Source organism: Maylandia zebra, linkage group LG10, assembly GCF_041146795.1.
Source record: "Maylandia zebra isolate NMK-2024a linkage group LG10, Mzebra_GT3a, whole genome shotgun sequence".
NCBI classification, from domain to species: domain Eukaryota; kingdom Metazoa; phylum Chordata; class Actinopteri; order Cichliformes; family Cichlidae; genus Maylandia; species Maylandia zebra.
In genome coordinates, this window is record NC_135176.1 from 24,805,965 (window position 1) to 24,826,858 (window position 20,894).

At 39.8% G+C, this 20,894-nt stretch overlaps 1 protein-coding gene across 2 annotated transcripts; it reads left to right on the forward strand.

Moving 5' to 3' along the window:
• The first annotated feature begins 786 nt into the window (after window positions 1-786).
• On the forward strand, window positions 787-16,811 carry LOC101474434 (pterin-4-alpha-carbinolamine dehydratase 2). 2 transcript variants are annotated; one of them, XM_004561775.4, is made up of 4 exons: window positions 787-978; window positions 1,842-1,973; window positions 14,632-14,712; window positions 16,517-16,811. In XM_004561775.4, exons 1-4 carry the CDS (start codon window positions 880-882, stop codon window positions 16,610-16,612), a joined length of 408 nt encoding a protein of 135 aa, XP_004561832.1. In that variant the 5' UTR covers window positions 787-879; the 3' UTR covers window positions 16,613-16,811. The 2 variants fall into 2 exon arrangements, with proteins under 2 accessions (XP_004561832.1, XP_014264725.1); XM_014409239.2 differs by lacking the exon at window positions 787-978 and adding an exon at window positions 1,117-1,191.
• Window positions 16,812-20,894: the final 4,083 nt, after the last annotated feature.

A 20,894-nucleotide genomic window follows, 5' to 3' on the forward strand; every position in this document is an offset into this window, starting at 1 on the left:
CACACTTTGCTCCTCTTCCTCCTCCTGGCTCTACTGTGTTTTGTTGTCTTGCAGTCCCCTGATTCAGCTGCACTGAACAAACATGTAGGCTGCAGTGAGTGAAAGAGAGGAACATCCTGTGGAGATATTTTACAGCTGTAAATGAAAACATTGCAAACAGTGATGTGTGTAGGAAGGAAATTCTCTGTTGTGGCAGCAAAAGAAAAGAGGACAGAGGCGCAGACCCCCTGGCACAGGTCAGAGGTCACTGGCAGAGTCCTTCCAAAGGATCAAAGAATATTCCGTTAGCTTATACAGTGGTGAAAATGACGTTTCAATCATGGCATATGTCAGATGTTCAGTAGTAGTGTTAATTAATTGAAGAGAAATTTGTCATCATAGTTGTTACTTTAGCAGACTGATACCTATAGGGTGTATTAAGACATTCTATATTTATATATTTAACCTAATGAAACGTGTTCAGTAAGTAATTTTATTTAAGTGAAAAAACACCTCAAACATAAAATATCTGGCTATAGCAACTCTTTTGGGTTATTTTTTATTTATATAAGCACACAACAGAAATTGCATCGAAATCCAGTTTGAAAAACACATGAAGACGAGCGAAAAGTGACTTTTGTCATGTTAGATAATTAGCAGTGGAAAGCAAAAAATCACATCATTTACTTGTCCTTAAAAAGCATTCACAAATCCATGGCTCTCGGCTATATTTGCAGTATCATACCACTGCTTCTCAATAGAAAACCAGACTCCATTGGAAAAATGCGTGATTTTAATCAGGCACTACGTTAAACAGCTATGGCAAAGTATGAGAGGGCAGTAGAGGAAGAGCAGAGGGGGCATTGGTAGGGAGAGAGGACAGCTGACAGTTTACTGATAATGTTTAGGTTAATGTTTAGCCTGAGGACAGGCAGCCTTCTACACCTGCCGAGCAGCTTGAGGGCGCCTCCGTTCTGCAGCAACAACTCATCTAAAATGGTGAGTAATGTAGTGACAGGCTTTAGCATTAGCATTAAATAACAGAAGAAACAAACTCCACGTGAGGAAAGTCTGTTTTTGAACACAGCTAAGTGTGTGGGTGCACTCCCACGTGACAAGCCAAGCACCGTTCCGACGTGTAGCCTCCAAAGTATCCAGCTCGCGTCGTTCTATCACGTGAGAAACCGTACGCTGAACTCTACCAGGAAAAATGTAAATACAAACTTTAAGGCGTCCATTTACGTTAAGGCGCAAACGATTAAAGTGTGTAACAGTTTTATGAATTGCTCTTATGCTGTTCTTTAATTCGGCGTTAGTAGTTTTTTAGATTTCTCAGTTAATTTGATCCCTTTGCTTTTTACGTTGGCATTTGGCTCATGTGCAATAGAAATGTGAGCGGGGCGAGGTTGGTATTCATATTATTGCGAAGTTGAGATTAACTGTATATTAAAAGTTAACCATCACATTTATTTATTATTTTAGCCTGTGAAATGCCTGCATTTTGTACGCTTTGTTAGGGCTTGGTTGAGACTTTTAGAGTAGGGCGGGGCTTGAGTGGAGTCCCGTCCAAATCCGTTATTTAAACCAATCAAGTTAGGTCCCTTATGCAGGTTACACCCAGGTAAGCCTGACCTGTTGTCCTGGAAAGGACGGCGTTAACGTTCATTTTTGGGTCTAGACCGCCACCTTTTGGACGCAGCGTGAATAGCAGTCAGAGAACTCCTAATACTAGACTAAGCATGTGTGTAAAGGTTGAATCAGCACTTTTCATTATAGTGCAAGAAATTTTTTTTACAAAAAACGTGATTTGTCCTTTATAATTCCAGGGCTAAAGAGTTTAACCGTAATATGATTTTGTCCAGTCATCAGACTCACACTGGCTCTCCCCTGAAGACCGGGAGCAGCTATTGGTCGAGCTCAGGGCCACAGGCTGGATGGAGGTGGAGGACCGTGATGCCATCTTCAAAGAGCTTCACTTTAAAACCTTTAATCAGGTGTGTGTATTTATGTTAATATAGTAATTAGCTTTGTTGAAGTCTTAGATCTAATTAGGGATCTATGACTTAGAATTTTATTTTTTTTATATTGCTGTTATTTTTTCATCACTTCCTTTGATTTGAGTTTAGACCTAATTTAGATTATGTTTATGTAAGGCTAGCCATTCATGATCAGGTGCAGTTAGGTGTATCTAACGTCTTCTCCCCTTTCCCTGTCATGCATGTGTGCACTTTTTTCAAAATATGCATAGGTCCTATTCTTGATTTACCACGTATAGTTGAGTTGTGGCGGACTAGTCCACAAATTGCAGGGATGGCGATTCTATCACTGTCTTCTTCTGTCCACATTCCCTTGAGCAAAACCCTGAAACTGTAATTGCTTCCAAAGGACAGGCAGGCGCCTCTCTCTGCCACGATTAGTATGCAGTTATGCGTGCAAAAGATTGAACGACAGGCAAAAATCAGCAGCTAATTCGACATCTAGGCACCATTGCATATGGTGATTGAAACTGAAGTGTCTGTTGTCATTAAATCAAGCGCAGGATGTAAGATGCTAAAGGTGTAATAAAAGAAAAGTGCCTCAAAATAACAGTTTTATATAAGTGCTGGGATCACAATATCAGACCACAACAGCCATGCCTGCACAGCTGGATGGTGTGTAAATGGTGTTTCTTTGAATTTGACATAAAGGGGGGGAAAAAAGAACCATGCACATCTATTTCTGTCTTAGTGGTCTTTTTTTATTCCAGGTGGCCAGTAGAGTCTGGGATGAAGCAGTCATTTTTCCAGTTTCTGTAGCCTTGAAAATCTGTTCACCTATAGGAGGGTTGTTGCACGCTGCCAGATGCATGCCCAAAGTGTCGATCGGAAACTCATAATTTCAGCTGTGATTCTGGTAGCATACTGAGCATAAAATTGTGATATTGAAATCAGTAGTCAGACATGTCTCCACAGGTTATAACTGTGTCAAGTTTCAGCATTTTTTCTGAAGTACTTATGAATGACCTAAGACACCAAATGTGCAGGATAATAACATCTAGGGCTTGGTATTGTTTAAAAACAATACTGTGATTAGCGTTCTTCGTGTCAGTGTCATCAATGAACTATTGTTTGGTTGTTATGCAATATCTCTGACTTGGTTTACGTGACACTGAATTATAGAAATTTTGTGGTTCAAGAAAAGACATGAAGTTGCAGGAAAAAGTTAGTGATTTAAATAATATTACGTCCCCGGCCTGGGGTAACCTGGATGTAACATGAGGTGCAGCTACCCACACCAACCACACCGAAGAAAAGGCCAGAAACAAACAAAAGACAAATCTCCAACTTAAACTCATAACCAATAAACAAGACAAAAATGGTTCAACAAAAAAGTTTTCTTACTCCTGCTACTGCTGCAGTGCTCAATATATATACAGTGTAATAGTCAAAATTATTTACAAATCTATTTATGAACAAACTGGTTTGTAGCTTGCAGTAATACAAAGCACACTGCTCAGTCCATTCTACTCACTAACAGACATTCAGATCAGATTCCTCATACTTAGCAAGTATATTTAAAAAAAAATGTATCTAAATTAAAACACTTTTCCCTCCAATTATATTGTGGTTTCGCGCCTTATACTCTGCTTTTTCGTTTTCTCAACAAAAACTACAATTTTAAATAGAAGCAGTGCCCGTGTTCTTATAATTCCACCAAACTTGCCAAACAGTGCGTCTGTGTTTAATATTTACTGAAAAAGGGAAGCTGAAGAAAACCCTTGCCTTAAAAACTATTATGATTCCCATTGGGGAATATTATTCAAAGAATAACTAAAACAGACCATGAATCCAAACAAGCCCTGAATGCCAGATTGTTACTTTAGTCTAGAGACACTTTGAGGCAGTGCTCAGGACGTTCAGTGACACCAGGATAGTTTAATTGCACATGTTGCAGAGGTCTGTTCTTTATATAATTTGTGCCACTATCCATAAAAACCAGCATCCATCCTTTGAATATTTATCACGAAGTGTTTAAATTTTAAGTGCTTCTAAAGACACACAAGGACACAGTGCAAGGATACTTTGGGATGCTAATCAGAGTCAACAGTAAAGTATGGTAATATTTGAGTAGGGCGAATATGCCGGGCGGCGGTGTAATCCTTTATTTATCCAGATAAAAGTATCATTAAGATACCCAACCATGAGGGCATCTGAAGTTACACCAAATACAATGCATAACAATATAATGCATAAAGAAACAAATACACCTAGTATTCCATACAGACAAGTGAACCTGATCATGTGAACCATGTGCAATAACAGGATGGCGGTTAGCACTGTTGCCTCACAGTAAGAAGGTCTGGGTTCAAATCCAGCTTGGTCTCTTACTGTTTGCATTTCGCATTCTCTCCTCATGTCTGTCTGCATGGGTTGTCTCTGGGAAATTCCTGCTTCCTCCCACAGTCCAAAGACATGCATGGGGTTAGGTCAACTGGTGTTTCTTACTAAAATGACTCTAGGTGTATAAGTGGGCATGACAGCCTGAGACGCTGAATTGGATAAGTGGAAGAAAATGGATGGATGGAAAAATATGCAGGTACTGTATGAGGTACTTAGATGAAATGGACAGGTGCACATTGGTGGTACAGTTTAGCTCTGAATTTTCAGGATTGCACTGAAAGTAAGTGTTTCATTTAAAATGAATTATGGCAATTTATCAGAAGGTTATTTATAATATTTATATAGTTATTTATAATATTGGTGACTGTGTCTACTGTAACACAGTTCCTGAGAGCTGCCTGGCAGCTGAAACTAGTTCTCTTGCTTCCTGGGGTAAAACAAACATTAAATATTCTTTTCAAAAGTTTTTTGGCACGTCTTGTAAGCAGCTGCTCCGTTCGCTCACTCTGTGCGGGGCGAAGTAAACTGCAGCATCTCAAGGCCACTTAGCGGACTTCCTCTAATCCCATCGTTAGTTGTTTTAGTCCCTAAAATAGTCTGTTTTTACACTTCCCCATGTTTGAAGTCGGAGGGTGAGCGCTGACCTCCCCCATCTACTCCTCCTGGCTCTAAAGCCTCTCCTCTTACCCCGACACGTCAGGCTGCATTACTCTGAGACTCGCCAGGAGGCCAGTTGGCAGCAATTAGGGTTTTGATCAGAATGATTTCTTTCACAAACAATCAAATTGGTTAAAATGTTTCATCTGGTTCACAAACCACTAACAACCCCATCATTCCTTCTGCTGTGCATCGCTTTCTCTCTTCTTTTTCTCTTCTTCTTTTTCTCTTCTTTTTTTTTTTTTAAATTCTTACTTGTTGCCACCCTCCTTTCCCCTGTCTCTGCCTTTCAGTCTTTGTCCGTCTCTCATTCCCATTCTGTGCCCCATGTTATTGGGGGAATGAGCTCATGTTGTTCCAATTTTACATGCTGGCAGCTCGCTCTGTCTGTCTGTCTCTCTATCCTTCTTTTTCACCCTCTTTTATTCTCTCCAGACACCACTCAAACTCTCTGATGCATTTTCACAAACTCTCCAGCTCGTTTTTCATGGCTGCTCTTAAAGGGCTTTTACCGAAGGGGAATGGAGATGAGGAGCGACATGCTGGCTGATTTCCATTCGCCACTTATCTCCAAGTGATGGGCTTGAGGAAATCAGATCCCCAAGAGTTTATAATGAGAATAACAAATCCCCTTCCTGTGTATCAAAACACTTCCTCTCCTGATCTCTAGGGGGCGGTAGAGCCATACTCATGCATTGAAGTGAGTACAGCAAGTTGAGCGAATTCATGAGATGCTCAAGAGCTGGAAATGAATTTAAAGGAAACATGGCAGCTGGGATTGCTTCTTTGAGTTTATTTTTCTTTGATTACAGCAAGTGGAAAGTGTTATGATGCCTTTATAAATGGCTCAGGAGTTTAGCTGCGGCGTGTGGGTATACAGTGTGATGTTTGTGGCATTAGTCGGAGGAGTAACTGTGAGTTATTTTTCCTGTCAAGTCCAGTCTGTTTAATGTGCTTTGAGAGGTGAAATCCTCTTTCTGGAGTCGCTTTGGTCAGTGGGAGTTATTGCAATCACATATAGACGTACGTGTGTGTGTGTGTGTGTGTGTGTGTGTGTGTGTGTGTGTTTAATACTGTAAATCTGGGCTGGAATTGAACATGTTCTAAGTTGTGGTCGCTGATATTGTTTACACATCAAGCTTTATGTTATGTATGTTTACAGATTACCATCTGCTATACATTTCGGTGGATGAAGTGGAAACTTTCATGCGACACAAGTGAAACGGGTAGCTTTCGGGTGCAGCTTGTATAAGAGAGGGTGAGCTGTGCATGCTCAACTGTTGTGTTGTGTTAGCTGAGGTTGACATCGATGGCATTCCTCCTTCTCCCACAAATATTCAGTCAAGCAGCCCTGGGAAAAAAAAATCACTCAAAAGCTACATGTAGGATAGAGGGGAAAAATGGCCGGTTATTATCTTCAGTCTTTCTTGTAAAGTAAACAAGGGCAGTCTTAACCTAAGGAGGGAAATTTTTAATGGTTAAATATCTGCATCCATAGCATGCTCCACTGTTTTTATTAGAGGGATTAAAAAGCAAATGGGTATGAGCACCAGTGAAGAGGTTATTAAATTTATCAGTGATAGTATTGTTGGCAATTAATGTTATTTTTGGACAATTTTCAATCGTTTTGAAGTTTTCATTCATAAATTATTTTAAAAATAAAAGTATTTATTTTTCATTTATTTAAACAGGTAATCCCATCAGAGATTGAATGTCTCATTTACAAGAGAGACCTGTTTCAGACGAGCATAATAAAATTACAACAGTTAAATAGAAACAGTAAAATAGTAAAATATTGCTCAATGTTTACGCATCTGGTTCATTTCTGTTTTCCACACAAAACATTGCCTTGAATGTTCATTTTAATTGTGCAACATGTTTGTTTGTAATTGTGCAATCATTGATGATTCGGGTCAATTTATTTTATTTATATGGCTCCAAATCATCATCATCATCTTTATTTATAAAGCACTTTAAAACAACCACAGCCGACACAAAGTGCTGTACATTTGAACTAAATAATAAAAATACATAATAAATAAAAAAATAAAAACCAAATGAAAGAAAAAGTAAAACCATTAATTAGTTTTTCTTGTAATTGAATAAATAATTAAGTCACAACAATAGTATTATTAAAACATTTCAATTCAAAGACCTACGATGATATTATTAGATGAAACGAAAACATATAGCAAATATACACATTAAGATAAAGCATTTAAAAGTATTTCCTATCACGTGCTGTATTAAAATATATATGGATTCTGACAGTTTTAGTTAATAGTAAAAGTTAGTAGTAAAATTTATTTAATTGCTGTATGTTTAACTATTTTAAAGGGATTACATATTTACATTATTCACTCACTGCTATCTTGTTCTTATAGACCCCCCCCCCCCTCCCCCCCATATTGGGATATAATACAAACATATTTCACTGGCTAGCTTAAAGTATAAACACTGCATCCACTCCTGCGTCCATCGGTTGCTGATAGTACGCTTATTTTTTCACATTTCACTTCAGCCTAGAAATGAAAAAGTAATCCTATCTTGAACACATAACATTAGTGGAACTGTAAATGTAAAAGTATAATTTTACTCAAATGCATCAGTAATTACCTGGATTTCATCCCATACATTATTTTTAAAATAATTTTGAAAGGCTGAAAAGACTCCCCTCCTACTCTTGTAACTCTTTTCCTCGGAAACGACTTCAAGCTGCTGTGGAAAATATTTTAAAATTAATTTATTGTTATTTTGAAAAATAGTCACTTCAAATAAAAAAATAAATAAAATAAATTCCGAACATTTTAGTTTTATTTGTGTGAATTTTTTTTTAAGTGTCTGCCATACACAAACAACCTCCCAAGGTTGCCGCAAACAATAACTACATCACAAGCTCTGGGAAAAAACTTCTGGACTTAACTTCCAATCTCGAGTCTGAGGTAGCGACTCTGATTTTTACTGAAGAGTGCAATACTGTGTTCAGACAGCTGCCTCTGCTCCTGCTCTGCTCTTGGAGGCTGATCCCCCCCTCCCCCATCCCTTTTTTATATTCAGTCAGAGGCTCCCTCTCCTCCAAATCTCCTTCAAGCCTCTGCCTCTCGTTATGGGACTTGGTCTACTTGTGTTGAATAAGTTGTCCTACAACTAAAACTGAGCCCCTGGGTAAACCAAACTCCCAAAGCCATCCTCCTCCAGCTTCACACACACACGCACATGTTTTCGCATACAGGTTAGACTGATGAATTCATTTGCTCATGCTCCATACCAAACAAGCAGGGCCTCTTCTCCCAGGCAAATAGTTGAGCAATCAGATTGGACAGTCTGTTGGGTTGATTTGTCAATTTCCCAGTCAGTCAATATCAATCAGTGAATTTATTTCTTTTTGAAATGAACGTTAATTCCTTTCGTCATGTGTGCTGTATTTATGTAGCACTTTGAGTCTTACTGACCACTTTACACTGCAAGCCACATCCATTCATACAGCCCTTAATGTTTTTATAACCTCAGCGTCTTCCTGTTACAGATAATATATTGTGGGCAGTTATGACGCTTTGGTGTCTTGCCCAAGGACATTTAAACTGGCGGATCGGTTGGACAGCGAATCAAATCACTGACCTGCCAGTCGACCTTCTAGACCTTCCAGATACCAAAAGATAATCAGTTTCCACTTCAGTCGTTACATCCAAGAAGCTGGAACTAGTGAATGGTTGGTTTCCTTGATACATGACTTTGGTGATCTATTATTTCAGCCACCTTTAAGTGGACTCGGGAGTATCCCACATTTCTTGACTATTGTTTGGACGCGATGATTCAGGGATTTGCCACCCTTCAAAGAGTTTAGGCAGTGTTTTACATTCCACCGGATGGGGAGAAAAAAGGAAAGCTAACAAGAAAATGTTATAATTTGTTCAAATGTTTAGAGGTATGCACACAGATTTGCATATACAACTCCTACACTTGTCCTCAGACGAGCAAGAAGCCAATTAATCGGCTCAGCGGTGTTCAGTTCCCACCTTCAATCTCCAAAGTGAAACTTTCCCTGGGAACCAGAGGCATCCTGCGTTCATCCCATCCTGTGAGAATAGCTGGAGGGAAGCCACAAGGTGTGGCACCCAAGCGGAGGTGGTTAGATAATCTGGCTATCAGACCTTGGGTAAAGTAAGATGGCCCTGACGTCTGCCGTCTGTTGACAAGCCCAATGCCTTTTTGAGCCCTCGCTACTAACCCCCGCAGTTAATGAGGGGTTTGCATAAGTTGGCCTTAACACCATACCTGAGCGTTACGTGACACTCGTTACAAAAAGGAGCTGAGTTGTGTGTGAAGAGTTGTAACACATGATATTAGTCACTAAATGAGCGTCAACACTGGCAGAGAGTCAAACTGAAACCCTGCTCTGCTTTTCTCAACTTTAAGAATCTTAATTTGAGAAGATTAATACCGCTGATGTTACACTTGCCCAGCAGAGCTCTCTCTCTCTCTCTCTGACTACATGAAAGAACTTCACAGCTGGCAGCTTTGCTTCATAATTACTTGATATTTTGCTTTAAGTTACATGTCAACTCAGCGGGCAGCCCACGTCTGGCCAGCTGGAAGCTCGTGAAGAGCTGTTTGGGGAAAGAAGAGAAATGAGGTGTGGTCATCATCATTATCATCACCACCACAACCACCGCCATCGAAATCACAGCTTTCTTCGCTTGCAGAGGAGCGAAGGTTTTCCAGGGGGCTAACGCTGACGCGGGTGATGATGGGGCTAGCGAAGTAATCATCGGGTAGTCACGGCGGTGTGTAATGGAGGAGAGCGGCTCGTCTTCCTGTGCGTGCGTGTCGGCGAATACTCGCGCATATGCCGAGGAGGCTTGTGTGTGTACATTTGTGCATGCACCAGTGTGAAAGTGTGTGTCTGTCAGAGGCTAGTAAGGGTGGGCACAATCTGCATGCACTTAGTCCTGGCAAAGCAGTGCAGGCGTTTCTAAGCCCTTGGACCGCGGGGTGGTGGAAAGCCGATCTGTAAATAACAGACACATGTGTTTGAAACTGAGTCCTGTATTCCAGCCCAGAGCCGCAATGAGAGGGAAAACACCACTCCGCTCCGACGTCAAATTGTCTCATCCAGTGTTGTATGACAATCATGCTGTAATAGCACCAAAATGGCTCCTCAAAAGAGTGTGTATGTGTGTGTGTGTGGAGGGGAGAGGGGCATAGTGGCGGTCTGCTGTCGGGTGTTTCTGATTATTTGAGATGGGGGCCTGCATAATGTCACGTCAAATTATGTGACTCTGACAGCTACAGCTTGTTGGGCCAGTTGGAGAGAACTGCTGGCTGGCTGGCTGAGAGGATGGATAGCCGACTAGCTGGCTGACCTGTTGGCTCGAGAAGTGTGGCCCGTACAATACAAATGGGATAAACAAAGCACTTTGAGAGGCCAAGCCCTTGACCTCTGCTGAAACGAGACCTCATCTGGGAGTTGAGGATTGGTTTTAATTTCTGTTTGGCCCAAGTGGAGGGTGTTGAGATGACCTACAGATGACGGACAGGCACAGCACTGTCACTTTGCCTGTATTGTTTCCTCATGCTCTGTTTACTGCCCCCAAGGGAGCACTGTCTGTTGAGAAAAGGCTGATGTAGGGCAGGATTTATTTTCTGGATTCACTATTTCAGGTTATTTTGACATTCAACTCCAATTCATTTGTAGCGAGAGATTACTGCTTTTATTTAATTTTTTTTCTTGTTTCTCTCCATTTTTGTTTCTTTTATCAGGCTTCATGATACTTAACAGTCATCTTATGTTTCCCATTCCCTCCAAATGCTCTTTGGTTCATTTGCACATCACTGACAGCTGAATGGGGACGGGAAATGTCTTGGAAAGTGTGACAATACTTATGATAAAAGCAGTGCAGCTTCCATGTTATACAGCACTTTTCAAGCTTGGGTTATCAATATAAACTAGTCCGGTTTAGTGCAGTTTCAGTTGAATGAATTAGGGGTAAACAAAATGGATGGATGGTTAGATAATTCAAAATACATTGTTCTTGATCATTGGCAAACGTCATGATACTGTTTAGCTGTTGCAGGATTAAAGTTATGAAATCTGCATTTACATTTGATGATTAAAATCCTTGAATTTACTAAACAAGAAAAAATAAATACTTGCAGAGGGATTCATTCCTATTGTTTATAATCATTTTAGGCTGTTGGAAACAATGCTAACATGACAAACCTTTCTTTTTAAGAAGTTGCTTAATTGCATGTTCACCAGTGAAACCATTTGTCATGCTTTTAATTTTTGTTAGCTTGTCACATTTTTACACATTTGCAAATAAATTGATCGTTTCTATGTATTTTATGTAAGTCTTCAGTGAAAATAAGACTGCTAATATTTGTGGTTAGCAATAACTTTAGCATAGGATTGATGAAGCGCAGGCGGCGAGCATGATCAGTAAACGCACACCTACATGTCGTAGCTGTCTGCCGCCAAATGGGGACGGTGTCAAAGATATGTGGAACAGCTGGAAATGTAAGCTACTCGTGTTTGTGTTTGTCCTGCTGTTGATCCTTTAGCTTAGCCCCTGCTATAGAGAAGACGGAAGTCACACAAAGAACTCGTTGTTTTATTTTTTCTCTTCTCGGTGAACTCTGTTCTGAGTAGTGTCCTGTTGGACACTGCGGTGTTGTGTAGTTTTAGTGAAAAGCTGCCTGAAGGCACTAGAGGACATTGTAGTTTTATGTACAAGTTGTGGCAGTGCACAGGGAGAAGAGGAAGAAAGATGAGCTGAAGCTTCTCCAGCTTGTATTTTTTTGCTTTTATTTAAAAGCGTAGGATGCTATACATGCATGCTTGTCTCTTTACGGTACCAGCATGGTACTGGGCTGGTAGCCTATAGGTGCTCCAAAAAGCTTTACAGATCCATGTGTATATGTTTGTAGCTGTGTACTGTCATTTGGCCTGTTGTTGTTCATGTTTGTGCTGTTGTTGGGCTTTTAGCTTAGCACCTACTGCAGAGAAGACAGAAGTCATTTTAGACAACAAAACTTCTTTTTATTGGAGTGAAATTGAGTGTTAAAAAAGTTCATTGCCCATGCCAGTCATTGATTCTGCTTCTCAGGTGTGTGTGTGTGTGTGTGTGTGTGTGTGTGTGTGTGTGTGTGTGTGTGTATTGAATTATTTTGGTGTTTCTGTTGAAGCTAGCTTTTTCGCCAACTAAGACAGCATTGTTGAGTTTTTAGAGTGTACATCAGTGTGTTCTTTCAGCCTTGCTATTGAGTGTATGCATAGCAAAGTGCTATGCTAATGGGCACAAACATTCATGAGCACAGTTTTAAAAGCTGTGTAGACTGAATTTCTGTCATCTTTCTCTCTTTGAAACAAAAAGGTACTCAAGCTGAAAAACCCACTTGTGTACAGTATAAGCTAGTTCCTACCATAAAGGATTTACGTAGCCACTGTAATGTACATATTGTTACTATACACTGTGTTTCCATCAGTTTTCTAATGCCACACATTTCCACTCTTGAATGAGAGTGTCAGCTAACACTAGCAAATTTGGTTACCATTCTTAAGTTGTATTTTTGTAAGTAACAAATTGAAATCTGCCAGTTATTGTGAAGTAGCTAAATAGCAAAATACCAGAACTTCATTTAGCAAAACTCAAGTAGAAACCATTTTTTGTCAAATAAATGCATTAAAACTGCTTTATGAGGTCCCTACAACACAAATGCAGTGGAGCAGACCAAAGGTGAGGTGTGACAGCAGTTGTCTGTGTTAAAGTGGCCACACCCCCAAATCTAGTTTCCAGATAGATGAGTTAGAGAAACTGTCTATAGAGCCCTAAACACTTTCTATACTAGGCTGTGAATGTCTACTCTTAAATTCTGCTGTAAAATTGGGCACTTTAACATTGGATTGTATGGGGATCAATTCACTTTTGGAGCAAGCCTCTAGTGGACACCAGAGGAACTGCAGTATTTGGCACTTTGCATGGTCTCAGCCAACATCTTGTGTAGTGGAAACCCTAATACCAATGATGGTGTCAAAAAAGAAGGAAAAAAATGTTAGCCTGAAGAATGAGTTATAAACATTCATAGACCATGTTTAATCAGTCGGAAGTATCTTAAAATACCACGAGATGACTTTTTTGTTCTATAACAAGGGACAGATTAGGAAGGGAGTTTCTGAAAAAGCACAGTGTTTTGAACTGGGACATTGTACAGGAACCAAAAGTGTTAACACAGAATCCTTTTACCTGTCACTTAATGTTCCTCAGTGGTATATTAACCTGAAGTCAGCCCTTAGAGGGAGAAGACATGTTTGGACAACACCTGACATGACAGGCTGCTTAGCAATCTCCATTAAAGCCAATGAAAACTGAGAAAAAGCAGACCGCCCGGCTCTCTAAATTGGTGCCAGTGAGGTCAAGTTGCAGGAATATGTCAATTACTTAAATTGATCGGGAGACGGTTTCCTTGATAACCAATTTGATCAAGCTCCTGATCGTGTTACATGCATAGCACTACACGTGAATTGAGCAGGCTGTCTCAGAAATTGGTTACAACACACTAAAAAGGCTAAACGCAATTTCCTCTTTGAGGCTAATTCTGTTTCGTCATGTCAGGTGGTGGATGGGGCCACAGCCATAGCATGTAAACAATGGCATTTCAGTTGATTTAATTAGGCAGAGAGGAAGCATTTAGGGGCTTAATTGAGATTGCAGTGGGAAATTGCTCTGAAATAGGTCTACCTGATTCTTTTTTTCTTCTTTTTTTCCCCTCTCCTCACAGAGAGCATGACGAGGGATTTCACTCTCCTCTTTGTAGATAATTAGAATAACCGTAATCACTCCCTGGATGGCCTGTGATTGGAGCGAGTCACATGCCAAACTTATGAAGAGTGTGTATGTTTCTCGGTGTGTGCATGCATGCTCTAAAGTCCTTTTGTGGTTGTGGAAATTGAACACATGCATCCAAGAGGACCTTCTATATTCAGAAATCCGTCTTGTACTTCTCCCCGCCTCAGATGGCAGTATTGCACTTTATTAAGCTTTGGATTGACATTATTTTATTTATATAGTATTAAACTTTTTTATTCTGTCCTAACATGGTTCTCTATTAACATTGTGTTTTAATTGTTGTACCACATTTTGTGACCTTTATGTCAGTGAATGTGCTATATAAATAAACGTTACTTACTTTATTTATTATTTATGAAACTTCACATTTAACTTATTTCAAATTTGATGACAGAGCCCTTTAAACAGGCCCGCTATATTTTCTAATCAATAGTTCTGTTGAAGTGTTACAATTTTGCAAGATTACTTACAGAATGATTTGTTTTCACTAATTATGTGTATACTGTTAACATTTATTTATTTTAATTTAGATTTTGACCATTAAAAATGCAGGAGTCCTTTTCTGTTTGTTATTCTGATGACTTTGCTTTTAGCAGAATTTGTACATCTGAACATTTGATCATCTTTTTGTATTTTTTCCATTTATTTATTTATTTATAAAAAAGTGGATCAAATTTAATGCAGTGTATTAATCACTTTGTGCTTAAAAACATGCATTTTGAAGCATGCTCGCAATAAATTCAGCCATCATTTTATTTTCCCCCTAACAGGCGTTTGGCTTCATGTCACGGGTGGCTCTGCAGGCAGAGAAGATGAACCATCACCCAGAATGGTTCAATGTTTATAATAAGGTAACAGGGACTGGAGATTCATTTACAGTGCTGTGTTTATTTACTGTCAATTAGAGTAAGTGCATCTTGCAAAGTCAATAGTGGTTTGTTTGATTTGTTGCCATATTTACAGTTTTGTGGTTTGTTAATAACAAATTAGACACACTGCAACTGATCTTGTATAAAGCCTGATTTATTTATTTATTTATTTATTTATTTATGTCAAACGGTTATCACTGGCCCATAGCCAGGCTTTCACACACTCCTTATGCAAAAAGAAAAAGGAAGAGAAAATCAGGTTCACACTTTACTCCCATAGTTTTTTTTTTTTTTTTTTTTTTTTTTTTTTTTGTGAAAAGCTCTGCAAATATGTCTGCCTTCCTTCACAGCCCCAGCACTAACACAGGCTCTCTCACTTTCCCTGCCTCACAAATAAAGTAGTGGTTGATATGACAAACCCAGTCCCTGAAAATCTCTCAGCATTAGGCTGTAGCCACTGAGTTACTGTGTGGCGGACCGGGCCGCTCTGGGAGGAATGCTGCTCCTAATCCACTCTTTATTAAAGTCTCTGTACAATGGTGCAACAGGTCTCTGGGCCCCCACAGCACTTTCCACCAGACACTTACACATAAATCCCACACCGACTGAGGTACAGCCTCGACAAAACAGAAGCTGTATGCTGAGCTGCTGCTAATATTCTCTAAAATTCACTCTAAACCTTCTGTTCTGTTTTGGTGGTTGTCAGTTTTAAGGGTATTTACAAAAAATGTTTTTGGAAGCCGGGGGGGTCAAACTGCTGCAGGAAAGGAGTAGTTATCACAGTTTATGTCAAATAAAACTATAATGTGTATCACAATATGTACAAAGTTTCACATTTTGTAAAGTATGATTAGAGAGTGGTTTTTAGGAGAGTATTGTTTGACAGCAGCAGGAAGTCTCAGCGCCTGTGGGCAGTTTGCTTGAGTTTGTCATCACAGAAATGTCACACAGAGACCAAAAACCAAAACCTGTATTCACTGGCTGCAAGTGGCAAACCACAGCACAGCTGGGAGCACTGCACGCTGTAGTTACACCTACCAATACACAGGAAGGTCACATTATATTTCCACCAGAATGTGCAAGAGCTGTCACAGAACTAGGTGATAGTTTTAATATTTTTTTCCAAGGTTGCACAACACTGGATGCGACACATAATGCACTGAAAGCTGTGTCTAGATGGCCACACATATGCTATCTGATTTGTACCTTGTACTCTTGAATACAGACTGGAAATCAAAGGTGGACATAATTACTCTAACATTCCCCCCTTTAGACTGTGACCAGCATTTTGACTTGAGCCTAATAGCTTATACAACTGGAGCCAGACGCGCCCATATTTGGAAAACGGGGTGATTCTAATTAGATTAGTATATTTTTACAGGTAAAACCATGGTATTTAATTTGACAAAACTGTATATTGGTTCAGTTAACCACAGAGCAAGCCATATTATTTGTCCCATAACTGATGACTCCAAAAGGCGCCACCAAAACAAACAGTTGCGAGAGCTCCTGTTTAGTCACTCGAATGAATAAAGGCAAAGCCTGGTGATGCAGATAGGCGCCGGCACCTACCTGTCAAAGTGACCACAGTCCTAATAACGCAAAACCTTGAGCTATACCACAATTTAAAAGAATGGAAGGTTTTCTGAAATGACAAAGAATGTAATTTTATTGGATTTTTTTTTTTTTTGCAACTATTAAACTCTTAAAAGTTGTTTTTAGGAAAATATTTTGATCATGTTGTCATTGCCTTGTGATTGACACTAACATGTATATGTCTTCACAGGTCCAAATTACACTGTCTACACATGATTGTGGAGGGCTGTCAAAACGGGACATCAAAATGGCCAAATTTATTGACAAAATTTCACTTTCCATGTAGTTGTTTTTTTTTTTTGTCTTTAGTCTGCAATCTGTCACAGCCTTTGTAGATACACTGATTTTAGTTTCAACTCTTTAAAAAGACGACTGCACTACAGAGTTAAATGTATTTAGTCTTTCACATGTGCATATCCTGCTTCTGATTTTTGTCCCAAATAAAATCTGTCAAAATAAAATAAACATTTTACACTGTTTACAAATGTTCTTGTTTCATCTCTAATTGTTTTAAAATGATGCAGTGTATCTTGAATTAACACTGTATGAAAGCTCTTTGGTTTAGATTTCCCCAAAAGTCAGAGACTGGAAAGGTATCACTGAGTGATTTTCTCATATGGAATTAAAATGGATCGTGATTGGTCAGCAGTACTCTGTCAAGTTCTCACCAGTGAGCTTTTACATGTGAGTCCATCAGATCACATGCTCTCCTTTTGTCACTTGATCGTGGAAGGGGTCAAAGTCAGTAGGAAGGGAATTAATTTGATTTGCGATTTTGTAAAGGCTGAACTAAATTCAGTGCCTTCTACCTCTCATGTGTTTGGTTGTAGTTTTTTGGGGAAAATCCAAGTTTATAAACATAAATATGCATAAATAAAGCATAAATATGCTTCCTTGGTCTTTCCTGATCATAGTGAGTTTAAAAAATGCTGTAAATTCTCATTTTATCGCCAAACTAAATTCAGAGTCGGCTCAAACAGATTTGCTACCTTTTTAAATGAGGAACCTGACAACACTTCAAGTACAAGTCAGTGTCTGCTAGTTAAGCATAGAAAGTAAAATTGGGCAGCATGAACTGTCTGAATGTTACAAAATTCATCCAACAGTGACTCGTTTAACATGTTCCATCCCATTTCTTTAATTTCTACAAAATGGGTGAGATGTTGGAGTTTGACACATCCTCAGGACAGTGAAAACATTGGAGGTCTCCTGCCCTGCTCACATTTTCATTTTCTATTACTTAAATCTGATCACAATCAGTCATATGTGCAATACCTAAAAAAACTAAATCTTGATCACAGTTCTGGATTGAGGGATTCATGCTATGGGAAACAAAGGAAACACTGAATGAATGGAATAATCAGAGACAGGGCAGGTTCTGTAATATCAATTTTCTCATTTAATCGTATTTCTAAATGTCAAATAGTTTATTTATTGCATCAACTTGAATGCAGCTGGATTTTCAATCATCGCTGACCATGTGGTATGTGATTGTAATAAGCCAAACAGAAGCTAATTGCAGTTGTACTGATGCTTGGACTGGATTTTAAGTAACTATCAGTAATTGTTCTAGTTAAAGAGTAAGGTTAAAATGTGGGGTGATGGACTGGGTGTGCTTCTTCTCACAATTAGTGGTAATTAATTACATGCTGACAAGCCTGGGTGACTATATTAGCCATTAGAAAGGCTTTTAGCGCAAAGCATCAGGTAATGACTTTGATGAGGTTTTTCTGGTCACAAACGAGTGACATAAAAAAACCCAAAGCAAAATATGAATTGTCTGTCAGAACAGCTTCAGTGTACTTTGACACTGACTCTACATGTCTCGAAACCTAAGCTGGAGGGACTCTCCTATGTTATTCTTTCATTTGGTATTTAAATGACGGAGGAGAGCGCTAACTTGTCAGCCTGAAATCTCCCAGAAGTCAATTGGATTGGAATTTAGTGACTGGGAAGCCCATACCATATAATTCATATAATTTTAATACTCATCAAGCTATCCATAATCCCTTTGTCCTGTTTGAATGGAACCTTCTCATGTTGGAAGAGTCCATTCCCATCAGGATCAGAAAATTCACCCCCTAAACCCCGCCAGCAAAATGACCCCCATAACATATAACATAGCTCTGTACTGTGTAATGCTTTTTTCAGATGGCATTGCTGGATCGCGGGATGCTGCTGCTAAATTCAGTTTTCTCATTGCTGCTAGGCCTCCACTTACAGGGTAACTTGAATATACATATTGTATAATTGGTCAAATTTTCACATTGTATTGCCAAGGCCATCTAAGCCCACACACGCTGGTGAGGTTAAAGCACATGCTGAAAGTCAGATATATATATATATATATCATATTACAAAGATGATTTGTGAGCACTAAAGTAGCCCCAGTTTATTCATCTGAACGGGGAAGTTCTCACCAAAATAAGACGACGGTTGCATCTGTTGTGTGTTACATTGTACAACACTGACCCAGGCAGCCACCCTTCAAACTGCTTTTTGTGCAGGAGGACAACTTTGAGGCTGGAAACAATAGCAGTGAATTCAAGTGTTTTCAGTGTTGCTAATAGAGACCACATTGCCTCTGTTTGCACTCTAACGTGTGTGTCATCTGTATTGTCTCAAGGTGAATGCACTAGCTCCTTTTTAACAAATTTCTGTGGAGGTGTGCATTGTTCTGTGGTTAGAAAACTGAGGTTGAAAACAATAATAGAAGACAGAGGATTAAAAAGCAAAGCTCTTTTTCTCCCTCAGAATTATATTTTTCTATTTTTAAATAACCCAACAGAGGGGGATCTTCCTCCCCTGTTGGATTTATGCCTCCTTGCAACTCCTGCCTCTGCTCCACTAACTCGCTGGCTCTTTCTGCACTGACTGCAGAGACCAACCTGCAATCAATACTCCAGAAAAGTGCTGAGAAGACAGCAAACAAGCTGACCACATACTGTGAAATCAGTAACTGTGGTTTAATTAAGAGTTTCCAACTGTAACCCAATCACAAAAACAGTTAATTAAAAACTTAATAACCCTTTATGGACCATGTCTTGGAGCCTCGTGTCTCAGAACTTGATCTAGCAAATGCTTCTTGCTTTTCCATGATAAATCTCTTAACTGGTTAAAAATCCACTCATTCATTCATTTCTCTTTATCCCCCTTTGGATTAATCAGTATATTTTATCACTTCAACACTCTATTTTGTCTGAGGAGAAGGAGGAGGGCCACTTTCTAAGTGACCGGACGGACCTTGCTACAAGGCCAAGCTGGACCAGGCCAGGCCAGATGTGGCTCCTTCAGATAATTGACCTCAGCTGATGGCCAGAAGCAGCAGCAGCAGCAGCAGCAGCAGCAGCAGACAACCGAGGCAGACCTCCCATTAGTGAAGTCCCTGGATTCTGGCTCCTTAATCCATTTCACCTACTAATTCTGTGCTGCCAGCAGTCCTGCCAGAGGAAGACAGACAGACAAACAGGAGAGGGAATGAGGAAGAAAAGAGAAGCAGAGAAAGCGGGGAGGGCAGTTAATGGGAGATTGCAGAGGTGGAGGGGAGTAAATGACAAACAGAGAGAGTGGGTAGAAAGGGACAGAGTCGAGAATGGATGAGTAGGACGGGCAGGTGGGGCAGGCCTATGTTTTGTGAAGACCTTGAAATGGAAAAATAATAATTCTCCCTTGCATAAATGTCTCCTGCCCCTGAGAGGAGAAGAGAGACATGGAGTTGGGGGGGAGGGGTGGGGCAGCAAGTGAGAAAAGAAACCACAAGCAGGAGGGAGGCTTTCTGGGATTTTTCCAAGTAGCTGCAGTGCGTGATAGCGGCCCATATTTTTCCTCTCATGTGTGAACTGCATTTTCACTCCCTGGCCGTGGAGGGGTGGTTTGAGGCGAGGGGGACTGGTAGTGGCAATCGGATCCCGACAAAAAAAGATAAAGAGGTCATTGAAAGTCAGTCTTGACTTAAGTCTGCTTTTGGAGCCTCCAGGGGGAGTGAACAGGCCAGCGTTCAGCATGTGGGCTTGTCTGTAGTGGGACTCATTGCAGACACAGTGTGATAGTAATCACAGTGTGCGCTCAATGCCAAAAACAACCAGCAGCCTAACATTTGCACACACATTTGTATGGCAGTTGTTTTTTGATCAAATGCACCCCCGGTTGTACATTTCCCATGTGGTGCAGCAGTAACTACTGAACAACCACTGGCTGTTCTTATCTGTGTGAACAGAAACATATTGCTGTCTATTTTACTGATAAATGGCAGTTTCACGCTGTCTTCTTCGATTTAAAAGACAAACCGTCTGTAAAAAGGAAAATCCTTTTTACAGACTGCAGAAATGGATATCATGCCGATTCCAGAGAGACGAAAAGGATCAGCAACAGAAGGTCCTAAATAAACTCACATCTGTTACCAGTGTCACTGTACTGTTAAAGCTTCTACAAAAATGTAACTTTGTATGAACCAATACAAACACATTTTTTGAAGCCTTGTCACAATGCCACATTGTATGGAAAATAGGAGAGATCTATCATTTTTAGCATATAAATATTTCAGTAACTCCTCATCATTCCCTCTATAG